Below are 22,858 nucleotides of genomic sequence, written 5' to 3' on the forward strand. Positions count from 1 at the left end.
TGATTTATTTCAGCTTTTATTTCTCTCATCACATTCCCAGTGGGTCAGAAGTTTACATACACTCAATTAGTATTTGGTAGCATTGCCTTTAAATTGTTTAACTTGGGTCCAACGTTTTGGGTTGCCTTCCACAAGCTTCACACATTAAGTTGGGTGAATTTTGGCCCATTCCTCCTAACAAAGCTGGTGTAACTGAGTCAGGTTTGAGGTCAGGGCTTTGTGATGGCCACTCCAATACCTTGACTTTGTTGTCCTTAAGCCATTTTGCCACAACTTTGGAAGTCTGCTTGGGGCCATTGTCCATTTGGAAGACCCATTTGCGACCAAGCTTTAGCTTCCCGACTGATGTCTTGAGATGTTGCTTCAATATATCCACATAATTTCCCTTCCTCATGATGCCATCTATTTTGTGAAGTGCACCAGCCCCTCCTGCAGCAAAGCACCCCGACAACACGAACCGTGCTTCACGGTTGGAATGGCGTTCTTCGGCTTGCAAGCCTCCCCCTTTGCCTCCAAACATAACGATGGTCATTATGGCCAAACAATTATATTTTTGTTTCATTCGATCAGAGGACATTTCTCCAAAAAGTACCATCTTTGTCCCCATGTGCAGTTGCAAACTGCAGTCTGGCTTTTTTATGGCGGTTTTGGAGCAGTGGCTTCTTCCTTGCTGAGCGGCCTTTCAGGTTATGTCGATATAGGACTCGTTTTACTGTGGATATCGATACTTTTGTACTGGTTTCCTCCAGCATCTTCACAAGGTCCTTTGCTGTTGTTCTGGCATTGATTTGCACTTTTCGCATCCAAAGTACGTTCATCTCTAGGAGACAGAATGCCTCTCCTTCTTGAGCGGTATGACGGCTGCGTGGTCCCATGGTGTTTATACTTGCGTACTATTGTTTGTACAGATGAACGTGGTACCTTCAGGCGTTTGGAAATTGCTCCCAAGGATGAACCAGACTTGTGGAGGTCTACAATTTTTTATCTGAGGTCTTGGCTGATTTCTTTTGATTTTCCCATGATGTCAAGCAGAATTTAAAGGTAGGCCTTGAAAAAATCCACAGGTACACCTCCAATTGACTCAAATTATGTAAATTAGCCTATCAGAAGCTTCTAAAGCCATAACATCATTTTCTGGAATTTTCCAAGCTGTTTAAAGGCAGTCAACTTAGTGTATGCAAACTTCTGACCCACTGGAATTGTGATACAGTGAATTATAAGTGAAATAATCTGTCTGTAAACAATTGTTGGAAAAATTACTTGTGTCATGCACAAAGTAGATGTCCTAACCGACTTGCCAAAACTATAGTTTGTTAACAAGAAATTTGTGGAGTGGTTGAAAAACGAGTTTTAATGACTCCAACCTGAGTGTATGTAAACTTCCGACTTCAATTGTAGTTACTTAACTTATTCCTGCTGACAGAGACAGAGGTTGAAACACTGAAAAAAAAAATCACTTACCTGCCTGATCACTTACCAACCACTGCCTCTGCCTGATCAAGGCTTGGAGAAGACAGATTTCACTATTTCAAGGGGATGGGGAGCACACATTTGGTCCACCTCATAAGAAAACAAAACTCAAATGTAGCTTTCCTTGCAAAGGGGGAAATTACTAATTAACAGCACTTCATAAGAAACTTCTGTAAGTTGTTAATGAAGGATAATGACTTCCCTCGTGTCGGGGACTACACACATAAGTGTGCAAGCTCTTTGACTAAAATGTCAGAGCGAGACATGGTGTGGTCTCAACATGAATGATACACAGGGGACATGTTGGCAGGAAGATGGACACTTTGCCGCAGGTTGTTTTGTTTAGGTGAAACTTGACTGGAGATTGTAATTTGTAGAGCTGGTCTTGCAAACAGATTTAAACTATATACGGCCATTGCAACCAATACATTACCATTATAGCTGCCGGGGATTGAAGCTCAAACTCAACCTAAATATAAAAATAAACAGAACATCTCAGTTCAAAACACCAAGTAATGAAAATATGTATTAAAGAAATTCACGGGATCTTAAGCACGTAGAAATTTCAAAAATATTGTACGAATTAGAATTCATAACATATGATATATGAATTGGATAACGTTGTACACGATTGGGCTACTTTCAAAACTACTGGCTGAAATTATACTGCCAGTATAATTAAAGAGCACCGAGACCAGGTAAGAGCGTATCACGTATATGTTTGGTTTGTGACATCTTTAATGTGGCAAGTTAATATGTAAAGAACAACAACTCCCCAGCCTGTGTCAAGGTTTAAGGAAGAAAAACCTCTCAGCCATTATACATTCCCATAAGAAGCTCAGCAGCAGAAATACAAAACATTATTTTACACCAAAAAATACAAACATCCATTTACAGGTAGGTAGTCAAGCAAGACTTGTTCGGGTGATGTCCTTTACAATTATTTGTTGATAATTTCTTCCTTTTAAAAAGTCTTCTAAAGACAATTTACAAGAAACATATGGTAAATATCCTTTTTATAGAAACAATCTGTAAAAAAAAAAAACATTCTATTGTCGTCCTCTGAGTTGACATAGAATTTAAACATATTTACCAAGGCATTTTCGCTGAATTAGGAACATTCACACTTGACCCCAACGCTAAATAAACACCCGGACCACGTAAGAGTTGCTTCATTTGAGAATATGTTTTAAGTGTGATATTTACAAAAGCTAATTCAGACTAATCCAAAACATCACTTTGTCTATTATTCTCAGCAATGCTGGTGACAGGACCTCTTCCTGGTAAAGAAGGGTCCTCCAAGCTACAAATCCACAGAGAAACAAAAGGACAAAATCAAACAAGACTTGATATAAGACAGTTGAGTACAAAAATAGAACATGAACAAGAGACAAATCAAAGACATCCCACTGGGAAGTGTAAACATATCCAATCTGCTACAGGTTATTAGGCTTTGGAGAAGTAGGGTCCTCAACATTGCTTTAGGAGCCCTATATAAAACTCTGGTTTGCAGTCCTCAGTAAATCTTAAGTGTCCATGAAAATGCAGGTCACATACAAATGTGGATTTCTTGCCGTTCAGATTCTTATATCAATGTGTATGGATAGAAGTTGGCTGGCACCTGTGATATGTTGCCATGGCACATTTCATCATGTTGAAGGACCTGTGTGGGATGTTGCATCCCAACAACAAGGACTTAGCTGCAGTTGAAACATACAGTAAAAGCAGGCCAAATTCTAGTTAGGCCCCATTACCTGTGCAAGATGTATAAATCACAGCCAAGGATGCCAACTGCATTGCATGCTAAGAATGTGTCTGCATCGCATGCTAAGAATGTGTCTGCATAGCAACAATCCACCACCAATTCTGACCATTTAACTTACAGTAAGCGTAGATCATCATTCTACACCTTTTCCCATTTTCATGTGAAAGACCATGGAGAGCTTGGTTAGCTGACAGGTGTGATAAGTGTAAATGGCACTTTGCAAAATTGCTGTTAAACGAAAAACATCCCCAGTCATCCAGTGTCAAGAGCAGAACATTGCGCATTTGCACATTTTCACTTCAAGAGCTTTTTTCCATTAAGACAGCTTGAAATTACAAGATAGACCAACTGCACCAACACAGAGACACTAGCTGCAGTGACATGTACCATTCCATCGTTTCAAGACAAGGGAGGAAGTGGAGGGGTTTGATGGTAGTCAGGTCTAGCTCGAAGGAGTGGCCAGGGTTTGTTCAGTCTTGTAGCAGTGGCTCAGATGTCCATGTAATCATCCTCCTCATCCCCATCGTCTGATTCACTCTCCAGAGAGGACTCCTGGCTAGAGGTCTCCTGCACCTCCAGGGCCGGCTGGCTCAGCGTCTCCTTCTTCACTGTGGCCGCCGACTGGGAGGACAGGATCACGTTCTACACAGGAACAGGAGCAGAGAACCGCAGGGTTTAGTTTCACTGATAGACAGGGTGAGAAGATAGAAAGTTTCCAGAAAGACAGATAAATAGATAGGATAGAGAGAGAGCGATACATAGATAGGATAGGGAGAGAGATAAATAGATAGGAGAGAGAGAAGGGGAGAGAGAGAGAGGGAGCACACCTTGAGTCTCTGCTTGGTTTCCTCTGAAATACTTCCTTTGGGGGAGAGCAGGGTGGGAGTAGGCGGGGTGACGGTGATCTCCGGGGGGAACTTGGTGACAGTGGAGGGGATGAAGAGCTTTGGCATGTTGGGGGGGATGCGTGAGCGGATACGACAAGGGTCCGAAATCCTGGACTGCTCACTGCTGCCATACAGCTGCTGGTCTAAACAACAGAGGAGGTAGAGACAGATGGGACAGAGAAACATTATGACAACTTCTCACATGGATCCTCCCCTTATTGTAATTCTTACTTGGTAATTCCTGGTTGTAAACGGTCTTACCTGAGCAGGTTTGTGTGGCACTACAGGAAGCAGGCTCGTCATGGTACCAGCCTGCAGCCTCCTGCCCTGGGGACACAGTGGCCAACTTCATTTGTTGGCAAAGATGAGACTCCTGCTGTCTGTAGGACAGTCCCTCTGGGGGCTCCTCACGTTCCTCTGGAGAAACACAACCACATCACCTGTCACAATCCATACAGCATTCAAAACACATACACCAGCACAGTGAAGAAAGACAAGATGGCAGGCTCTCACTCATACTTCTGGGGTTGACAGAATAACCCATTTCAGACTGATTCACTATGCAGTGCACTATACTATAGCAACAATGTTTGCAATGACCAACATTAACATGAGCATTTTTAATACATAGACAAACAAAGCCACTGATTTCAAACAGGCTGCCATAACAGATCCCACAATGAAAGCTGGAGGAAAATAGGAAATACGAGGGAAAGTAATGCCTCAGCCTGCCTGCGAGATCCTCATGTAGCATCGTTCAGTAGCGCTCGCAGCCCTGCCAGCATATACAATAATCCACTCTCTCTCTCTACCCGACCTCTTCATTCAGGTTGCCTGGGAAACCATTAGTAGATTTCAGTGTCGAGCTTCCTGATGCTGAGCATTGATCTCCTTAACCTCACACCTCACGTGTGCGCACTCATGTGGATGATACCCTCCTTAAATATTCAATGTACTCAACAATCAGGACGGTAAACTGAAGAGGCTTGACACAATCGTGACATAAGGAAACACTGCATCATCAGGAGAACAGTGTCCTGAGTTAAAGAAATATCATTATTTCAAACACTTACATCTGTAAGTGTCAGATGTACTATGTACTAGGGAGACATTAGTGACTTACTAAACTACAAATTCAATATTCAACCAGGTCATGATGTACAGAAGTTACATAACACTGCTCTGGGTGGGCAAGTGTGCCCCTTGCTGGCTGGCTATCTAATTACACAGAAACAGAGAGAGACAGAGAGCTCTGACAGTTTAATCTGTCCTCCTCCCCTAGAGAAGCAGGTACAAAGCAGGGAATCATCAACTGCAGATACAGCACAGTGAAAAAACCCAGTTTGTAGCTAACTTACCGTGGCTGTTACAAATCTATTCACATTGCAATATATTCACCAAAGAGGATCCACACAATTTTGATGAAATGTTTGATGAACTTATCCTCTTTGTAGCAGCATATTTTAAACGCGTTTTTTATCAGACCAGTTTAACAGGCAGTGTTACAGTTGTGTTTTATGAAATGTACTTCGAGAGGAGGGAGGAAGGAAACTGACCTGTTTGGGGGTGGAAGGCCATAGTTGAAGCAGGGTGGATAGGCAGGGGGGCTCTCCTGTGCTGGGGCTGACAATGCTCGTGGGAGCCGCTGGCTGGAGGTCTGGGCACCTTGCCAAGGGGCTCGTACTGGAGTTTGGCTTGGCTATCCTGGACAGACAGGGGGTGGCAGGCAGCGTGACTGAGCAGGACCGGGGTGGGCAGAGAGGCAGGGAAGAAGATGTCGCGGTGCTCCTTGGAGTACTTAGGTGTTGTCGGGGCATCACTGGCAGACTGATAAAGATAAAGACAGAGTGGCAGTAAGGAGGAGGAGCCTGACGGAGTGCCCATCTGCAGTAGAATCTTGTTCCCCTGTACGTAGAACTGCCGTAGGAACAGTTTGAGTCATTATAACCAATGCCGGCTCACTGTTCACACAAAAAAATGAACTTCATTACTATTACACTGACTTAATGCTAGAGCTGTGTCCTGTGGAGGTGTCAGGGGTCTGAGGCGTACTTCTCTGTGTGGAACCTGTAGTGTGTGGAGTCAGACTGGGCAAGCATGCAGGCCGCTGGAGGGGGATCTGATCTGCCACCACAGGAACACAACTCCAGGACTATACTCCGACCCTGCCTGCCACTCTCCCATGCGTGTTTTGAGGACTACTCATAAACACAAGAGCTGCACAAACAACCTGTGACAAGAGCCGCCCTGCTCCCACAGCTGCTGTCATGGCAACCGGAAGAACACAGCCAATGGAAAATGGCATGAATACAGTTTCCGTTTGGTTTTCCCTCAAATAGGAAAGCTTTGGACTGAATGCCAGGGACACATTGGATAACTGGGAAGGAGGAATTCGAGGCAGGGCACTGATAATGATATACAGCAGTAGTAAAGCTAATCAAATGAAGGTAAGAAGTCAGAGGGTCAGTGTAATTTCATCTCACTTTAAAGATTCAAACCAAATGAATGCACAAGATGGAGTATAGATGATTTTCTATAATCTTATCATGACTCATGTCCAGGTTAAAGTTGGAATCCATTGCGGTGAAACTGAAACGTCCATTTGCTATATTACAATAACAAAGACATTACTTCAAACAACGAACACGGTTTTATTCTCTCTGACATCATTGCATGCGCGATAGAAGAGTATGTAGTAAGACTTCTTTAATTTATTACATTGCCGAATGTTCATCTCCTTTCCAAAACCAAAACAAATGTGCCTGGGGGCAACCAATGGCACCGTTCCACCTTTCGCGGGTCTCAGCTTTAAGGTAACATGACTATCAGGTTGCCACACAACACAAGGTTAGTCTGGATCAGTCAGCTGATCTACCGATAACATAGCTCACTTGGTATTTTTCTCAGGATCCCACTGCAGGGATTTATAGTCAAAGCCTGCTCCGAGTTGTTTATTACGAGGCTCCATGAGGGATTCACACAGGCTTCAACAAACCAACCAACCAAACCTCCAGCTGCAACAGACCCACATCTCAACACAGACCAACAGCAGCTCCTACATGGTTCCATTGCTAGCTTTGAAGCTTCTTATATCATGAATTATACATAAAAGACATAGGAACACAATAAAGACCCTTTGCTCTGAGAATAAGTACCTGAGAGCACTGCAGCAGACTCTTCCGTGCAGCCTAGTTGTTGTTTCCACCATTCACTGAGTATCATATCAAGACTGCTTACAGCCAGACTGGTTTCAAAGTGGGTGATCCCTACTGCAATTACCGAGATGGGGTTTAAAAAGCAGCTTATCAGTTCTGTGTATGTCATCTCCTGTTCTGATAATCTTTTAATTAAATTATTGCCTCTCCAAGTTATCGTTATAGCCTAGTTATCATTACTCCAAATCAGACTTAGTTCAAGGGCTGCCATTGTTTCTTTGAGACCTGAAGCTCCATATTCTTCATCGACTTTGGCAGGTGGCACTGAAGGCTTTGAGATGTGACCTGACTTCTTGGTAAGGAGGACAGAGTGCAAATGAGACCAAGGCCGCCCACAAAACTTTGCAAATAAGTCCCAAGTAAATGGATGGGTGAAATAGCAAAATATTAAAATGAATCCTGTCAATACACGACTAGCAGATCATCCCACCCACATGAGTAACAACCAGACCCCTGCAGGGGAGTTGCTTAGCCTTATGCCAACCTCCTCTTTCCAGGTGTCAGCTCTGTCTCAAAGACCACATAGCCCAGCAGTAGAATAACAACTTCGACACATTAGCAATGGCAACTCCGCAACTCATTATAATTGAGTGTCTAGATATAAACTCATTATTTTCAGGCTCAGTAAAATGTAATCTCTATACACAAGAGAGGGCTCAGAGTGTGCTCACTAATGTGAGGATCAATCGGTTTGGTGACTAGGCACGTTGTATGAATCTTCTGTCTCCGTTCACAGGTGTGACTCAGTCATCTAGATTTGTGCACCTGCGAGAGCATAAAGTGAGTAGGTGGCAGGGAGCAGAGGATCACCCCGAACACAGTCATTTTCTGCTCTGCTATATTAGCCCCATATACAGTGCCTTCAGAAAGTATTCATACCCTTTGACTTATTCCACATATTGTTTTGTTACAGCCTGAAATGGATCACTTAAAAAAAAAAATGTATATCTACACACACTATACCCCATAACGACAAAGTGAAAACATGTTTTTAGAAATGTTTGCAAATTTATTGAAAATGAAATACAGAATCTTCACAATACAGAATCAGCCAATAGATGTTAGAATCACCTTTGTCATCGATTGCAGCTTTGAGTCTTTCTGGGTAAGTCGAAGAGCTTTCCACACCTGGATTGTACAGTATTAAAATTCTTCAAGCTCTGTCAAGTTGGTTGTTGATCATTGCTAGACAGCCATTTTCAAGTCTTGCCATAGATTTTCAAGCCGATTTAAGTCAAAACTGTAACTAGGCCACTTAGCAACATTCAATGTTGTCTTGGTAAGCAAATCCAGTGTATATTTGGCCTTGTGTTTTCCTCTAGGATTTGCCTGTGCTTTGCTCTATTACGTTTATTTTTATCCTAAAAAACTCCCTAGTCTATGTCAATGACAAGCATACCCATAACATGATGCAGCCACCACTATATTTGAAAATATGATGAGTGGTACTCAGTGACATGTTGTGTTTGCCCCAAACATAACGTTTTGTATTCAGGACATTATTTCTTTGCCACATTTTTTTGCAGTTTTACTTTAGTGCCTTATTGCAAACAATATGTTTGTTTTAGAATGTTAATTCTGTACAGGCTTCTTCTTTTCAATCTGTCATTTAGGTTAGTATTGTGGATTATCTACAATGTTGTTGATCCATCCTCAGATTTCACCTGTCACAGCCAAACCATTCGCCTCATTGTAAAATCCCTCTCCGGCAACGGAGTTAGGAAGGACGCCTGTATCTTTGTAGTGATTGGGTATATTGATAGACCATCCAAAGTGTAATTAATAACTTCACCATGCTCAAAGGGATATTCAAGGTCTGCTTTTATTTCTACCAACAGGTCCCCTTCTTTACAAGGCATTGAAAAACCTCCCTGGTCTTTGTGGTTGAATCTGTATTTGAAATTCACTGCTCGACTGGGGGACCTTACAGATAATTGTATGTGTGGGGTACAAAAATGAGGTAGTCATTCAAAAATCATGTTAAACACTATTATTGAGTCCATGCAACTTATTATACGACTATTATACGACTTGTTAAGCAAATTGGAACTCCTGAACTCATTTAGGCTTGCCATTTACTGACATTTCAGCTTTACATTTTTTATCAATATGTAAACATTTGAAATTATGGGGTATTGTGTGTAGGCCAGCGACACCAAATCTCAATTTAATCCATTTTAAATTCAGGCTCTAACAAAATGTGGGAAAAGTCAAGGGGTGTACTTTCTGAAGGCACTGTATTAGGCCTTACAAATAACAACCACTAGAATAGTAACTAGACCTTGAATACAAACAACAATGTCAATTAAATCTAAAACATGGATTAATGAGAAAAATCACATGGGAAACCTAGATGTGGTGTGATAAATGGGACACACTGATGACAACTGACCACATGCACACTGTTATGAAACCATCCTGCTTGGATCCAGCATCAAAGTCTTATCTACATCATGACTTGTGATGCACACATACACAGAGCCTTTATAAGGCCATGATCACAACCCTTACCTGTATAAATGATGCTAAATAACTGTACATTGTGAGCTATAGTAGCCTACCCATCGTTTTCTCTCTTTAGTATGCCGTACTGTGGTTTACATTAGCGAAACAACATGATGAGAGACCCGAGCCGGATGCGGAGGCAGTGGGATGGGGGCTCAGTGACTACCCACAGATGAGGCAGAAGAACTGATGATTTTTATAAAGAATGCGAGAGATAAACACAAAGCTCAGCTGCAATGATTATAGGTTAGAGTGAGCATTACACAACAAAGCTATTATAAACAGGCTTTTTCCCCAGTTTCACATTCGATATCACTAGCATTTTAACTTTCATTTGACTGTGTATAGCGTCTCCGCATATGGCTGCAGAATAAACTTGTGTTAAATTCTCCCTATAGAATTCAAAATGTACCATTTCCTTTCATGTGCAAATAAGCAATGCTGCACATATCAATGGTACTACTCAGTTCAAACCAATAACAAGTTCTGCAACTGCTGTGTGAAGACAAAGGACAAAAGGGAACATTCTCACTGCACCTGGGGTTATTTTAAGCACGGGCAGGATGGTGCAGAGAAGAAAGCCCTGGGATTTACCCAGCTAGAACACAGCTCATCTTACTACAGACAGACACGGCATGTTAATAGCTCACACCGTCTCACGTGCTCTATGGAAGAGAGAAGAATGTCAGTCCATTAGGAAACTCAATACTATGATCTAGCTGACAGCTTCTGCAGCCAGTCACTGCTGTGTTGCCCGCCCATGGCGCTCTGCAGGCTTCACAAGCTAACAGCACAGCACCCAAATAAGGGCAAACAGAACTAGCACACTCCCCAGCAGACAGTTCAGCTAGTTATTTCCCTCAGTTAGGGTACAGTGTGAAACAAGGCTAGAGTGAATGGGTCCCAACAGCTGCTGCCTTATTGTGTCAATAAATAACCTTTACTAATTACCACTGAGACCCTCAATCTAAAAGGACAGTCTTTCCTATACAGTCAGAGACACTAGCAGTCAGACATTCAGAGTAGAGTGTATTATTTGCCATTCGAGTAATTGAAATTCAATTGACGCATACAGTGCATTCGGAAAGTATTCAGACCCATTGACTTTTTCCACATTGTGTTAGGTTACAGCCTTATTCTAAAAGTATTTTCCTCATCCATCTCCACACAATACCCCATAATGACAAATCTGAAACAGGTTTTTAGAAATGTATTAAAGATAAAACAGAAATACCTTATTTACATAAGTATCCAGACCCTTTGCTATAAGACTCAAAATAGAGCTCAGGCGCATCTTGTTTGCCATTGACCAACCTTTAAATATTTCTACAACTGATTGGAGTCCACCTGTGGTAAATTCAATTGATTGGACATAATTTGGAAAAGCACACACCTGTCTATATAAGATCCCACAATTGACAGTTTATGTCAGAGCAAAAACCAAGCCATCATTTCGAAAGGAATTGTCCGTAGAGCTCCGAGACAGGATTGTGTCGAGGCACAGATCTGTTTTTTTAAATGTACGCAGCATCAAAGGTCCCCAAGAACACAGTGGCTTCCATCATTCTTAAATGAAAGAAGTTTGGAACCACCAAGACTCTTCCTAGAGCTGGCCGCCCGGCCAAACTGAGCAATCGGGGGTGAAGGTCCTTGGTCAGGGAGGAGACCAAGAACCCGATGGTCACTCTGACAGAGCTCCAGAGTTCCTCTGTGAAGATGGGAGAACCTTCCAGAAGGACAACCATCTCTGCAGCACTCCACCAATCAGGCCTTTTCGGTAGAGTGGTCAGACGGAAGCAACTCCTCAGCAAAAGGCACATGGCAGCCCGCTTGGAGTTCGCCAAAAAGCACCTAAAGACTCTCAGACCATGAGAAACAAGATTCTCTGGTCTGATGAAACCAAGATTGAACTCTTTGGCCTGAATGCCAAGAGTCACTTCTGTGAGGAAACCTGGCACCATCCCTACAGTAAAGCATGGTGGTGGCAGCATCATGCTATGGGGATGTTTTTCAGCAGCAGGGACTGGGAGACTAGTCAGGATAGAGGGAAAGATGAACGGAACAAAGTACAGAGAGATCATTGATGAAAACCTGCTTCAGAGCGCTCAGGACCTCAGACTGGGGCGAAGGTTCACCTTCCAACAGGACAACGACCCTAAGCACACAGCCAAGACAACACAGGAGTGGCTTCGGGACAAGTCTCTGAACGTCCTTGAGTGGCCCAGCCAGAGCCCGGACTGCGGGATGCTGGCCTTCTGATATACTTGGATTAGCTAACAACGCGCCATTGGAACACAGGAGTGATGGTTGCTGATAATGGGCCTCTGTACGCCTACGTAGATATTCCATTAAAAAAATATATAAAAAATAAAAATCAGCCGTTTCCGGCTACAATAGTCATTTACAACATTTCCACTGTATTTCTGATCAATTTCATATTATTTTAATGGACAAACATGTGCTTTTCTTTAAAAAACAAGGAAAAAGTGACCCCAAACTTTGTCTAAGTGACTCCAAACTTTTGAATGGCAGTGTATATTTTTATAAATTTGCAAATATTTCTAAAAACCCGATTTTCCTTTGTCATTGTGGGGTATTTGTGTGTAGATGAATGTAGAAAAAGTCAAGGGGTCTAAATACTTTCTGAATGCACTGTACGCTGTAGTTGCAAACGGGTGCTTTGAACACAATGGAAAGTGGTTAAAAGATAAGTTACAGCAGCCTTAGGGGAAAATAGTGAAATGACACAATGTGTAGTGTAAACAGACATGCTGTGTAGAGGAACAGACATGCTTTAACATCAAGAAATAAACAAACATGCATCAAAATGGATAACGTATCTATTCAAAACGGTTTGTTCCCAGAAAGGAAAGAGGAAGTGACCCAATAGAATGGGTCATGATTAACAATCATTGCTTTTCCGGTATTTAGTGAGTAGAGTACTGTATCATTCCCCCAGGGCTCCTGTCCATGGCTGACAAGTTTCAAGTAGTTCGGGGGAATTATTTAGATCTAGCTTAACATCTCGCGGATGGGAAAGACAAGAAGCAACCAACCTCAAGTTTTATTTGAATTGTGGGACCACACATCCCTCGAATAGCTTCAATCAAAGCCCAGATAATTTCAAGAGAAGCCCTGGCTGTGGAAGAACTCTCCAGTCAGATGAGCAGATGAAACAAATAAGAATATGATATCTGGATAATCTGGGGTAGATCAATTAGTGACCAGTGCTTTGATTCAACTGGGATCATGGGATTTATGGACATATTGAATGTTTACACTTGTGAGTGTTATGTTTGTATGGGGTCCATGTAGATGTAGAGTATATGCATGAAGTATGCACGGCGTGTGTGTGTGTGGGCCAGGTCATCCTCCTACCTGTCGTTGTGCTGACGTGGCCATCTGTATCTGGCAGAACTTCACTGCTTGGTCCAGCGCCACATCCTCGTCCACCTGTCCACACCATGAGAGAAGAGAAAAGAGACGATCAGAGCAGAGAAACACATTCTTACACCGCTCATACAGCCACGTTAGCACCAGTGATTCAGCTCCGGATGGCTAACACATAGCAAAGGGCCTTAGTGTTTCCACTAATCGCCACCTAAACAGCTGGTAATGTACATATTCTTGGCCAACTACTTATTGAACTTCATAAATAATCTAGGTTTCTTTTCATTTAAAATGTTACATTTGCTAGTCATAAAAGTCCGTATAGCCTTTTCCCGGCAGGTGCCGATGCAGGCGGCTCGAGGAGCTACGTTATTTACTCAGACCGACAGAGGGATACGGTGTGATGTCTGTGTGATAACCAGCATCGTGTTGCTGTTTTGATGGACTGCCTGGTACGGTACATTGACTATTGCAATGCAAATGAGTTATGTTGCTGTCTGTGAATTAATGCTTTGTTACTGACCTGCACTCTCTCTCTCAAAAGGGAATACGGGAAGCAAGTTTGTATAACCTGCTTTTTGAGACCTGCGTGGATTACAGTGCATTCGGAAAGCATTCAGACCCCTTGAATTTTTCCACATTTCGTTACAGCCTTATTCTAAAACTGATTCAATTGTTTTTTTCACCCTCATCAATCTACACATAATACCCCAAAATGACAAAGCCAAAACAGGGTTTTTAGAAATGTTAGCAAATTTATTTAAAACAAAATTGAATAATCACATTTCCATAAGTAGCCTTTAATATTTTGGTCAGTAAAGATTGTCAGATGGCTCCATATGATTTGCTAATCAAAGCACCCAGTTAATTAGTGTGCATGCACACCAGGGGAGAACGACTGCCCCCTCTCATTGAAGCGACAAAGTTCAAGGCTGATTCCGGTACTGCAGGCATTGTTTTCTGTTAACAGGACACCCCATTATAATGAATGGGAAAATGGCAATCTTCGTGGTCCATCTTTGTGTAAATAAATACATATTTTGAAGACAATCATGGTATATATATAAATAATTGCACACAGAAGTTATAAGGATGATTGCTAATGGCAGCCGGGGGGGGGGGGGGGGGGCAATGCCCCTGGACCCCTTTTTAAGACAGCCCTGGAAACCCTGGCTGAATACCTTTTTATTTATTTGGCTGGCTACTCCATGTACTTAGGGAAACACCGTAGTAATAGGAGCCGTAGTAATAGAAGGTGGCCCTCATTAGGCCTCTCTCTGTGGAGGCTGTCTGCTCTCTGTCTGTCAGTAGATGTGTGCCTCTGTTTATTTTATTTAACTAGGCAATTTAGTTAAGAACAAATTCTTATTGTGCGCCACCCTATGGGACTCCCAATCATGGCCTGATGTGATACAGTCTGGATTCTAACCAGGGACTGTAGTGACGGCTCTTGCACTGAGATGCAGTGCCTTAGACCACTGCGCTCTGTGTGTGGGAGTCAGGAAGCTGATGCTGCTGCACATGGAGTAGCACAAATGATGGAGTACTAATGGAGTAACACACATGAAAGTAAGCCTCCATGTTCACATATCTCTCAAACAAGCTACTTTATTATGTGGTGGTGTGGTGTTAAAAACATTTTGGTTCTGCATTGACAAACTACTGAAAGAGCTACTTCCTGTGCTTGGCACTCCTATATTGAACATAATAAATGGCTTCCTATCCTCTGGATGTGTACCAAACTCACTAAAAGTGGCAGTAATAAAGCCTCTCTTGAAAAAGCCAAACGTTGACCTGAAAAATAAAATGATGCCAATATCAAATCTCCCATTCCTCTCAAAATGTTTAGAAAAAGCAGTTGCAGTAACTCACTGCCTTCCCGAAGACAAATAATGTATACAAAACGCTTCAGTCTGGTTTTAGACCCCATCATAGTAGTGAGACTGCACTCGTGAAGGGCCTTAGTGTTTCCACTCTGGTCTTCCCTGTGGCTCAGTTGGTAGAGCATGGTGTTTGCAACGCCAGCATGGTGTGTGTGCAACGCCAGGGTTGTGGGTTCGATTCCCACGGGGGGCCAGTACAAAAACAAACAAAAAAAATGCATGAAATGAAATGTATGAAAAGTATGCATTCACTACTGTAAGTCGCTCTGGATAAGAGCGTCTGCTAAATGACTAAAATGCAAATGTAAGGTGGTAAATTACCTTTTAATGGCGTCAGACCAAGGCTCTGCAAAGTGCTGCTTTTGACACCATCGCCACCACATTTTTCTGGAGAGATTGGAAACCCTAATTGGTCTACACGGACAAGTTCTAGCCTGGTTTAGATCTTATCTGTCAGAAAGATATCAGTTCGTCTCTGTGGATGGTTTGTCCTCTGACAAATCAGTTGTAAATGTTGGTGTTCCTCAAGGTTCTGTTATCAAATCAAATTTTATTTGTCACATACACATGTTTAGCAGATGTTATTGCGGGTGTAGTGAAATGCTTGTGTTTCTAGCTCCAACAGTGCAGTAATATCTTACAATTCACAGCAATACACACAACATAAATGTAAAATAATGGAATTAAGGAACATATAAATATCAGAATGAGCAATGTCGGAGTGGCATAGACTAAATACAGTAGAATACAGTATATACATGAGATGAGATGAGTAAAGCAAAAATATGTAAACATTAAAACTGACTAGTGTTCCATTATTAAAATGGCCAGTGATTTCAAGTCCATGAATATGGGGCAGCAGCCTCTTAGGTGCAGTGTTACGTAACCGGGTGGAAGCCGCCTAGTGATGGCTATTTAACAGTCTGATGAGATAGAAGCTGTCCTTCAGTCTTTGATGCACTTGTACAGACCTAGCCTTCTGGACGATAGAGGGGTGAACAGGCACTGGCTCGGGTGGTTGATGTCCTTCATGATCTGTTTAGCCTTCCTGTGACATTGGGTGCTGTAGGTGTCCTGGAGGGCAGGTAGTTTGCCCTCGATGATGCGTTGGGCAAACCGCACCACCCTCTGGAGAGACATGCGGTTGCAGGCGGTGCAGTTGCCGTACCAGGCAGTGATACAGCCCGACAGGATGCTCTCAATTGTGCATCTGTAAAAGTTTGTGAGCGTTTTGCCAAGACAAATTTCAGCAGCCTCCTGAGGTTGAAGAAGCGCTGTTGCGCCTTCTTCACCACACTGTCTGTGTGGGTGGACTACTTCAGATCGTCAGTGATGTTTAAGCCGTGGAACTTGAAGCTTTCCACCTGCTCTACTGCGGTCCAATCGATGTGGATGGGGCATGCTCCCTCTGCTGTTTCCTGAAGTCCACGATCAGCTCCTCAGTTTTGTCGACATTGAGTGAGAGGTTATTTTCCTGGCACCACAATCCCAGGACCCTCACCTCCTCTCTGTAGGCTGTCTCATCATTGTTGGTAATCAGGCCTACTACTGTTGTGTCTGCAAACTTGATGATTGAGTTGGAGGCGTGCGTGGCCACGCAGTCATGGGTGAACAGGGAGTACAGGAGGGGGCTGAGCAGGCACCATTGTGGGACCCCAGTGTTGAGGATCAGCAAAGTGGAGGTGTTGTTTCCTACCTTCACCAGCTGGGGGCGGCTGTCAGGAAGTCCATGGCCCAGTTATACTGGACGGGGTTCAGACTCAGGGTCCTGAGCTTAATGATGAGCTTGGAGGGTACTATGGTGTTGAATGCTGAGCTATAGTCAATGAAGACCATTGAAGAGCATTTTAAAATAGGTATTCCTCTCGTCTGTTGATCTATTGGGGCGGTAAGCAAACTGAAGTGGGTCTAGGGTGTCAGGTAAGGTAGAGGTGATATGATCGTTAACTAGACTCTCAAAGCAGTTCATGATGACAAAAGTGAGTACTACTGGGTGATAGTCATTTAGTTCAGTTCCCTTTACTTTCTTGGGTACAGGAACAAATGGTGGACATCTTGAAGTAAGTGGGGACAGCAGACTGGGATAGGGAGAGATTGAATATGTCCGTAAACACTCCAGCCAGCTGGTCTGCGCATGCTCTGAGGACGCAGCTAGGAATGCCGTCTGGGACGGCAGCCTAGTGAGGGTTAACCCGCTAAAATGTCATACTCACGTCGGCCATGGAGAAGGAGAGCCCACAGTCCTTGGTTCGGGCCGCGTCGGTGGCACTGTGTTATCCTCAAAGCGGGTGAAGAAGGTGTTTAGCTTGTCCTGAAGCAAGACGGTGTCCGCGACGTGGCTGGTTTTCCCTTTGAAGTCCGTGATTGTCTGTAGACCCTGCCACATACGTCTCATGTCTGAGCCGTTGAATTGCGACTCCACTTTGTCTCCATACCAACGTTTTGCCTGTTTGATTGCCTTACGAAGGGAATAACTACACTGTTTGTATTCGGCCATATTCCCAGTCACCTTGCCATGGTTAAATGCGGTGGTTCGCGCAAATGCAGCCATTTATCCACTGTTTCTGGTTAGGGTAGGTTTTAATAGTCACAGTGGGTACAACATATCCTATACACTTCCGGATATACTCAGTCACCGTATCCGTGTATTCATTGATGTTATTCTTAAGAGGCTACCCGGAACATATTCCTGTCCATGTGATCAAAACAATCTTGAAGCATGGATTCCGACTGGTCAGACCAGCATTGAATAGTCCTTAGCACGAGTATTTCCTGTTTGAGTTTCTGCCTATAGGCAGGGAGGAGCAAAACAGAGTCGTGATCAGATTTGCCGAAGGAAGGGCGGGGAAAGTAGCAGTGCTACAGTCATGTTGGTAGAACTTCGGTAGCGTTTTCCTTGCTTTGTTAAAATCCAGTGCAGTCCTTTGAGGGCCGTTGTGGTATCGGCTTGAGGGGGAATATACACGGCTGTGAGTATAACCGAAGAGAATTCTCTTGGGAGGTAATACGGTTGGCATTTGATTGTGAGGTTTTCTAGGTCAATCACACCATGAGTAGTTAATCATGAGGGGTACGAACAAAGGATCCAATTCAGGAAAGTCGTATTCTCAGTCGTGATGTTGGTGAGTTACCGCCGCTCTGATATCCAAAAGTTCTTTCTGGCTGTATGTAATAACACAAAACATTTCCTGGCCTAATAATGTAAGAAATAATACAAAAAAATAATTATACTGCAGAGTTGTTTAGGAGCTGGAAGCAGAGTTGCCCTATCTGTCGGCGCCATCTAACGACCACTATTGTTTTCATTATATATTCTACCTCTTGGTGATGTCATTCGGAAACACAATGTCAACTTTCACTGCTATGCGGACGACACATAGCTGTACATTTCAATAAAACATCACTGGAAGCCTGTGCTTCAGACATAAGTAAGTGAATGGCGGCAAATGTTTTACTTTTAAACTCGGACAAAACAGAGATGCTAGATCTAGGACCCAAGAAACAAAGGGATCTGCTGTTGGATCTGACAATTAATCTTGATGGTTGTACAGTATCAAATAAAACTGTGAAGGACATCAGTGTTACTCTGGACCCTGATCCATCTTTTGACTGACATATCAAGAATATTTCAAGGGCAGCTTTTTTTCCAGCTTCATAACAATTTTTTTTTAACCTTTTGTCCCAAAATAATGCAGAAAAGCTAATCCATGCTTTTGTCACTTCTAGATTAGACTACTGCAATGCTCTACTCTCCGGCTACCTGGATATAGCACTAAATACACTTCAGTTAGTGCTAAACACGGCTGCAAGAATCTTTACTAGAACCCCAAAATTGGATCAGTGGTTGGTTGGAGACATTTTTTTAGTGGTGTGGGGGCTGTGTTTTGGCAAAGTGGGTGGGGTTATATCCTGCCTGTTTGGCCCTGTCCGGGGGTACCATCGGATGGGGCCACAGTGTCTTCTGATCCCTCCTGTCTCAGCCTCCAGTATTTATGCTGCAGTAGTTTATGTGTCGGGGGGCTAGGGTCAGTCTGTTACATCTGGAGTATTTCTCTTGTCTTATCCGGTGTCCTGTGTGAATTTAAATATGCTCTCTCTAATTCTCTCTTTCTCTCGGAGGACCTGAGCCCTAGGACCATGCCTCAGGACTATCTGGCATGATGACTCCTTGCTGTCCCCAGTCCACCTGGCCGTGCTGCTGCTCCAGTTTCAACTGTTCTGCCTGCGGCTATGGAACCCTGACCTGTTCACCGGACGTGCTTGTTGCACCCTCGACAACTACTATGATTATTATTATTTGACCATGCTGGTCATTTATGAACATTTTAACATCTTGACCATGTTCTGTTATAATATCCACCCGGCACAGCCAGAAGAGGACTGGCCACCCCTCATAGCCTGGTTCCTCTCTAGGTTTCTTCCTAGGTTTTTGGCCTTTCTAGGGAGTTTTTCCTAGGGAGTTTTTCCTAGCCACCGTGCTTCTTTCACATGCACTGCTTTCTGTTTGGGGTTTTAGGCTGGGTTTCTGTACAGCACTTTGAGATATCAGCTGATGTACGAAGGGCTATATAAATACATTTGATTTGATTTGATCATATTACTCCAGCGCTAGCCTCTCTACACTGGCTTCCTGTTAAGGCTAGGGCTGATTTCAAGATTTTACTGCTAACCTACAAAGCATTACATAGGCTTGCTCCTAATTATCTCTCTGATTTGATCCTGCAGTACATACCTACACGTACCATACGGTCACAAGACGCATGCCTCCTTGTTGTCCCTAGAATTTCTAAGCAAACAGCTGGAGGCAGGGCTTTCTCCTATAGAGCAACATTTTTATGGAATGGTCTGCCTATCCATGTGAGAGACGCAGACTATGTCTCGACCTTTAAGTCCTTACTGAAGACTCATCTCTTCAGTAGGTCCTATGATTGAGTGTAGTCTGGCTCAGGGATGCAAAGGTGAACAGCAAGGCACTGGAGCGATGAACCACCCTTGCTGTATCTGCCTGGCCTGCTCCCCTCTCTCCACTGGGATCCTCTGCCTCTGACCCTATTACGGGGGCTGAGTCACTGGCTGAATAGTGCTCTTCGATGCAGTTCTTAAGAGGGGTGCGTCACTTGAGTGGGTTGAGTCACTGACATGATCTTCCAGTCCGGTTTTCCACGCGAGGTGTGGAGGAGAACTTCGTGGTCTATACTCAGCCTTGTCTTAGGGTAGTAAATTGGTGGTCTGTTGATATCCTTCTTGTGATGTGGGGGATGTGCTTTGGCAAAGTGGGTGGGATTATATCCTGCCTGGTTGGCCTTGTCCGGGAGTATCGTCACACGGGGCCACAGTGTCCCCCCTGTCTCAGCCTCCAGTATCTATGCAGCAATAGTCTATGTGCTGGGGGGATAGGGTCATTCTCCTGTCTTATCTGGTGTCCTGTGTGAATTTAAGTATACTCCCTCTAAATATTCTCTCACTCCCTCCCTTCCCAGAGGACCTGAGCCCTAGGACCGTGCCTCAGGACTACCTGGCCTGATGACTCCTGGCTGACCCCAGCCCACCTGGTTGTGCTGCTGCTCCAGTTTTAACTGTTCTGCCTGCAGCTATGGAACCCTGACCTGTTCACCCTACATGCTACCTTGTCCCCAACCTGCTGTTTCGAGACTCTCTACTGTACCTACTATCTCGACCTCTGAATGCTTGGCTATGAAAAGCCAACTGACATTTACTCCTGAGGTACTACTTACCTGTTGCACCCTCTACAACCTATTTGATTATTATTTGACCCTGCACGTCATCTATGAACGTTTTAACAGTTGAAGAACAATCTGGCCTTAATGGCCATGTACTCTTAAAATCTCCACCCGGCACAGCCAGAAGAGAACTGGCCACCCCTCAGAGCCTGTTTTCTTCATAGGTTCCTATCTTTCTAGGGAGTTTTTCCTAGCCACTGTGCTTCTACAGCTGCAATGCTTGCTGTTTGGGGTTTTAGGCTGGGGGTCTGTATAACATTTTGTGACATTAGCTGATGTAAAAAGGCTTTATAAATACATTTGATTGATTGATGCAGTAGGTGGAACTCTCTAGGTTGTAAGAAGTGGCTGCCAAATAAAATGGTCTGGAGAATGACTTGGCAGACCTGGGGGCCAAACACTTGGGAGGATTGCAAGAGGCAGCAGTCTGATACTGAGGTTGGTTAAACTGGAGAGCTGATCATTTGGACCTGATTTGAGGCAGTCCTCCTAACTTAGTAGAGTGGAGGGATGGGCTGTTTGCATGTTTATACAACTTTTCTTCTTCCAAATTAGCATAATAGTGCCAGACGTACAAAGGCTTGCGGGGCACAAACACGTAGAGCTGAGCTAAAGCAAACTGTGAAACTTTTGGCACAACCTGGCAACTGCTCTGGCTCTGTACTGAACATTCATGCCAGTGGGCAGAGGAACATGGCTACGTCACTAAACTGTAAAACACATCCAATGACATGAAACAAAACTGATGTGCTTGTTTTTAGAGAAGAAAAGTAAAAAGGTGAAGAATTAGGCACTAATATTGTAATTTCGCTTCACCAAAAACATGTTAGGGAAAAGCATTTAGTGTGACTCAATTGTAGTAATACAAATGTGTCAAGGCTTGCTCACTTTGTTCCCGAAATATGCAGGCCCTATTAGGGTGTGTCTGAGAAGACACACTGTATCTAAGTTTCCATCCAATTGGCAACAGATTTTCATGTGAATATAAAGAAATATGCACATTTTCCCACCAGTGGTGTGTTCCACCAAACTGACCTTTTGCGTATAAAAATCAGTGTGACGACGTTTTTTTGCTTCAGTTTTCATATTCCAAATAGAAATCTAAAGTTCAATGTGTTTCCATAGCATTTTCAACTCATGCAAAAACTGTTGCGTTAAATAGCAAAATGTTCCTACTCTGGTCTTGACACGTTCACTCTAGCCAACAGCTCACTGATAGTGCAGGTAGGCAGATAGTGCGGGTAGGCTGTGCAGATAGGCTAGTCTACATGTTGAGATTATTATGGTTAAGATTGCGAGAATATTTTTATTTGTCAAACGGCAGTCAAGCTTTGATTATCACGTCACCAGAATAAGATATTGATATTTATTGGAAAGGAGCACCAAGATCAACATGCACTTTCACCAACCTGTGAAGTTCATCATAACTTATTTTACCTGTAGCCTAATTAAACTGCATGGTTTCCCAAGTCGTAGTGGGAGGTCCACACACCATATCACCATGCCACACACCACTCCAAGTTTACATCAATAAAGCGCATAAAAGGTGTTTCTGCCGCCATTTCTCGCATAATTCATTTTTAAAGACAGATAAAGAACCCACCATGTCGAAACGATCAAATGATCTGTTGGCATTTATAAAATTGTACCGAAACTTCCTATTTCCATCATAGCTGTCGTGAATCTTTTATTTTAAACGTTATGACTTTACTCGCATAAAGACAGTGGATGGAAACGTGGTTTGTAATGTTACCCCTTTCAGTGCTCATTGTCTTTGTTGCAAAACATTGTATGGAAGCAAATCCCAGCCAAAACTCTCAGCACACTTTCCAATGGTTTCATTTTCATTAATTTGCAAAATAGTATCCGTCATTGTGTCTGTGAAGAGAGATAAAGAAGGGACACTGAAAGAAGTTAAATAGGGCGAGGGGTGTAGTAGCTAGCCATCTCCCTCTCTTTAGCCTAGTAGTGTCCTTTCTAGCCTCTGTTGCCTCCCACTCCA

The 22,858-nt window shown here is 43.3% G+C and overlaps 1 protein-coding gene across 8 annotated transcripts in view; it reads right to left on the reverse strand.

Annotated features, from left to right (window-relative positions):
• Positions 1-2,169: 2,169 nt before the first annotated feature.
• LOC115164557 (calcineurin-binding protein cabin-1) overlaps positions 2,170-22,858 on the reverse strand; it is a 66,819-nt gene continuing 46,130 nt past the window's right edge. For all 8 annotated transcript variants that reach the window (XM_029717180.1, XM_029717181.1, XM_029717182.1 and 5 more), the window contains 5 exons: positions 13,221-13,295; positions 5,679-5,949; positions 4,384-4,539; positions 4,063-4,265; positions 2,170-3,877 (listed from right to left, as the gene is read on the reverse strand). In XM_029717180.1, the coding sequence (XP_029573040.1) occupies positions 3,725-3,877; positions 4,063-4,265; positions 4,384-4,539; positions 5,679-5,949; positions 13,221-13,295 (858 nt within the window). In that variant the 3' untranslated portion in view covers positions 2,170-3,724. The remainder of the gene's footprint in view (positions 3,878-4,062; positions 4,266-4,383; positions 4,540-5,678; positions 5,950-13,220; positions 13,296-22,858) is intronic.

The sequence above is a fragment of the Salmo trutta genome, chromosome 27 (genome assembly GCF_901001165.1).
Source record: "Salmo trutta chromosome 27, fSalTru1.1, whole genome shotgun sequence".
Lineage (NCBI taxonomy): Eukaryota > Metazoa > Chordata > Actinopteri > Salmoniformes > Salmonidae > Salmo > Salmo trutta.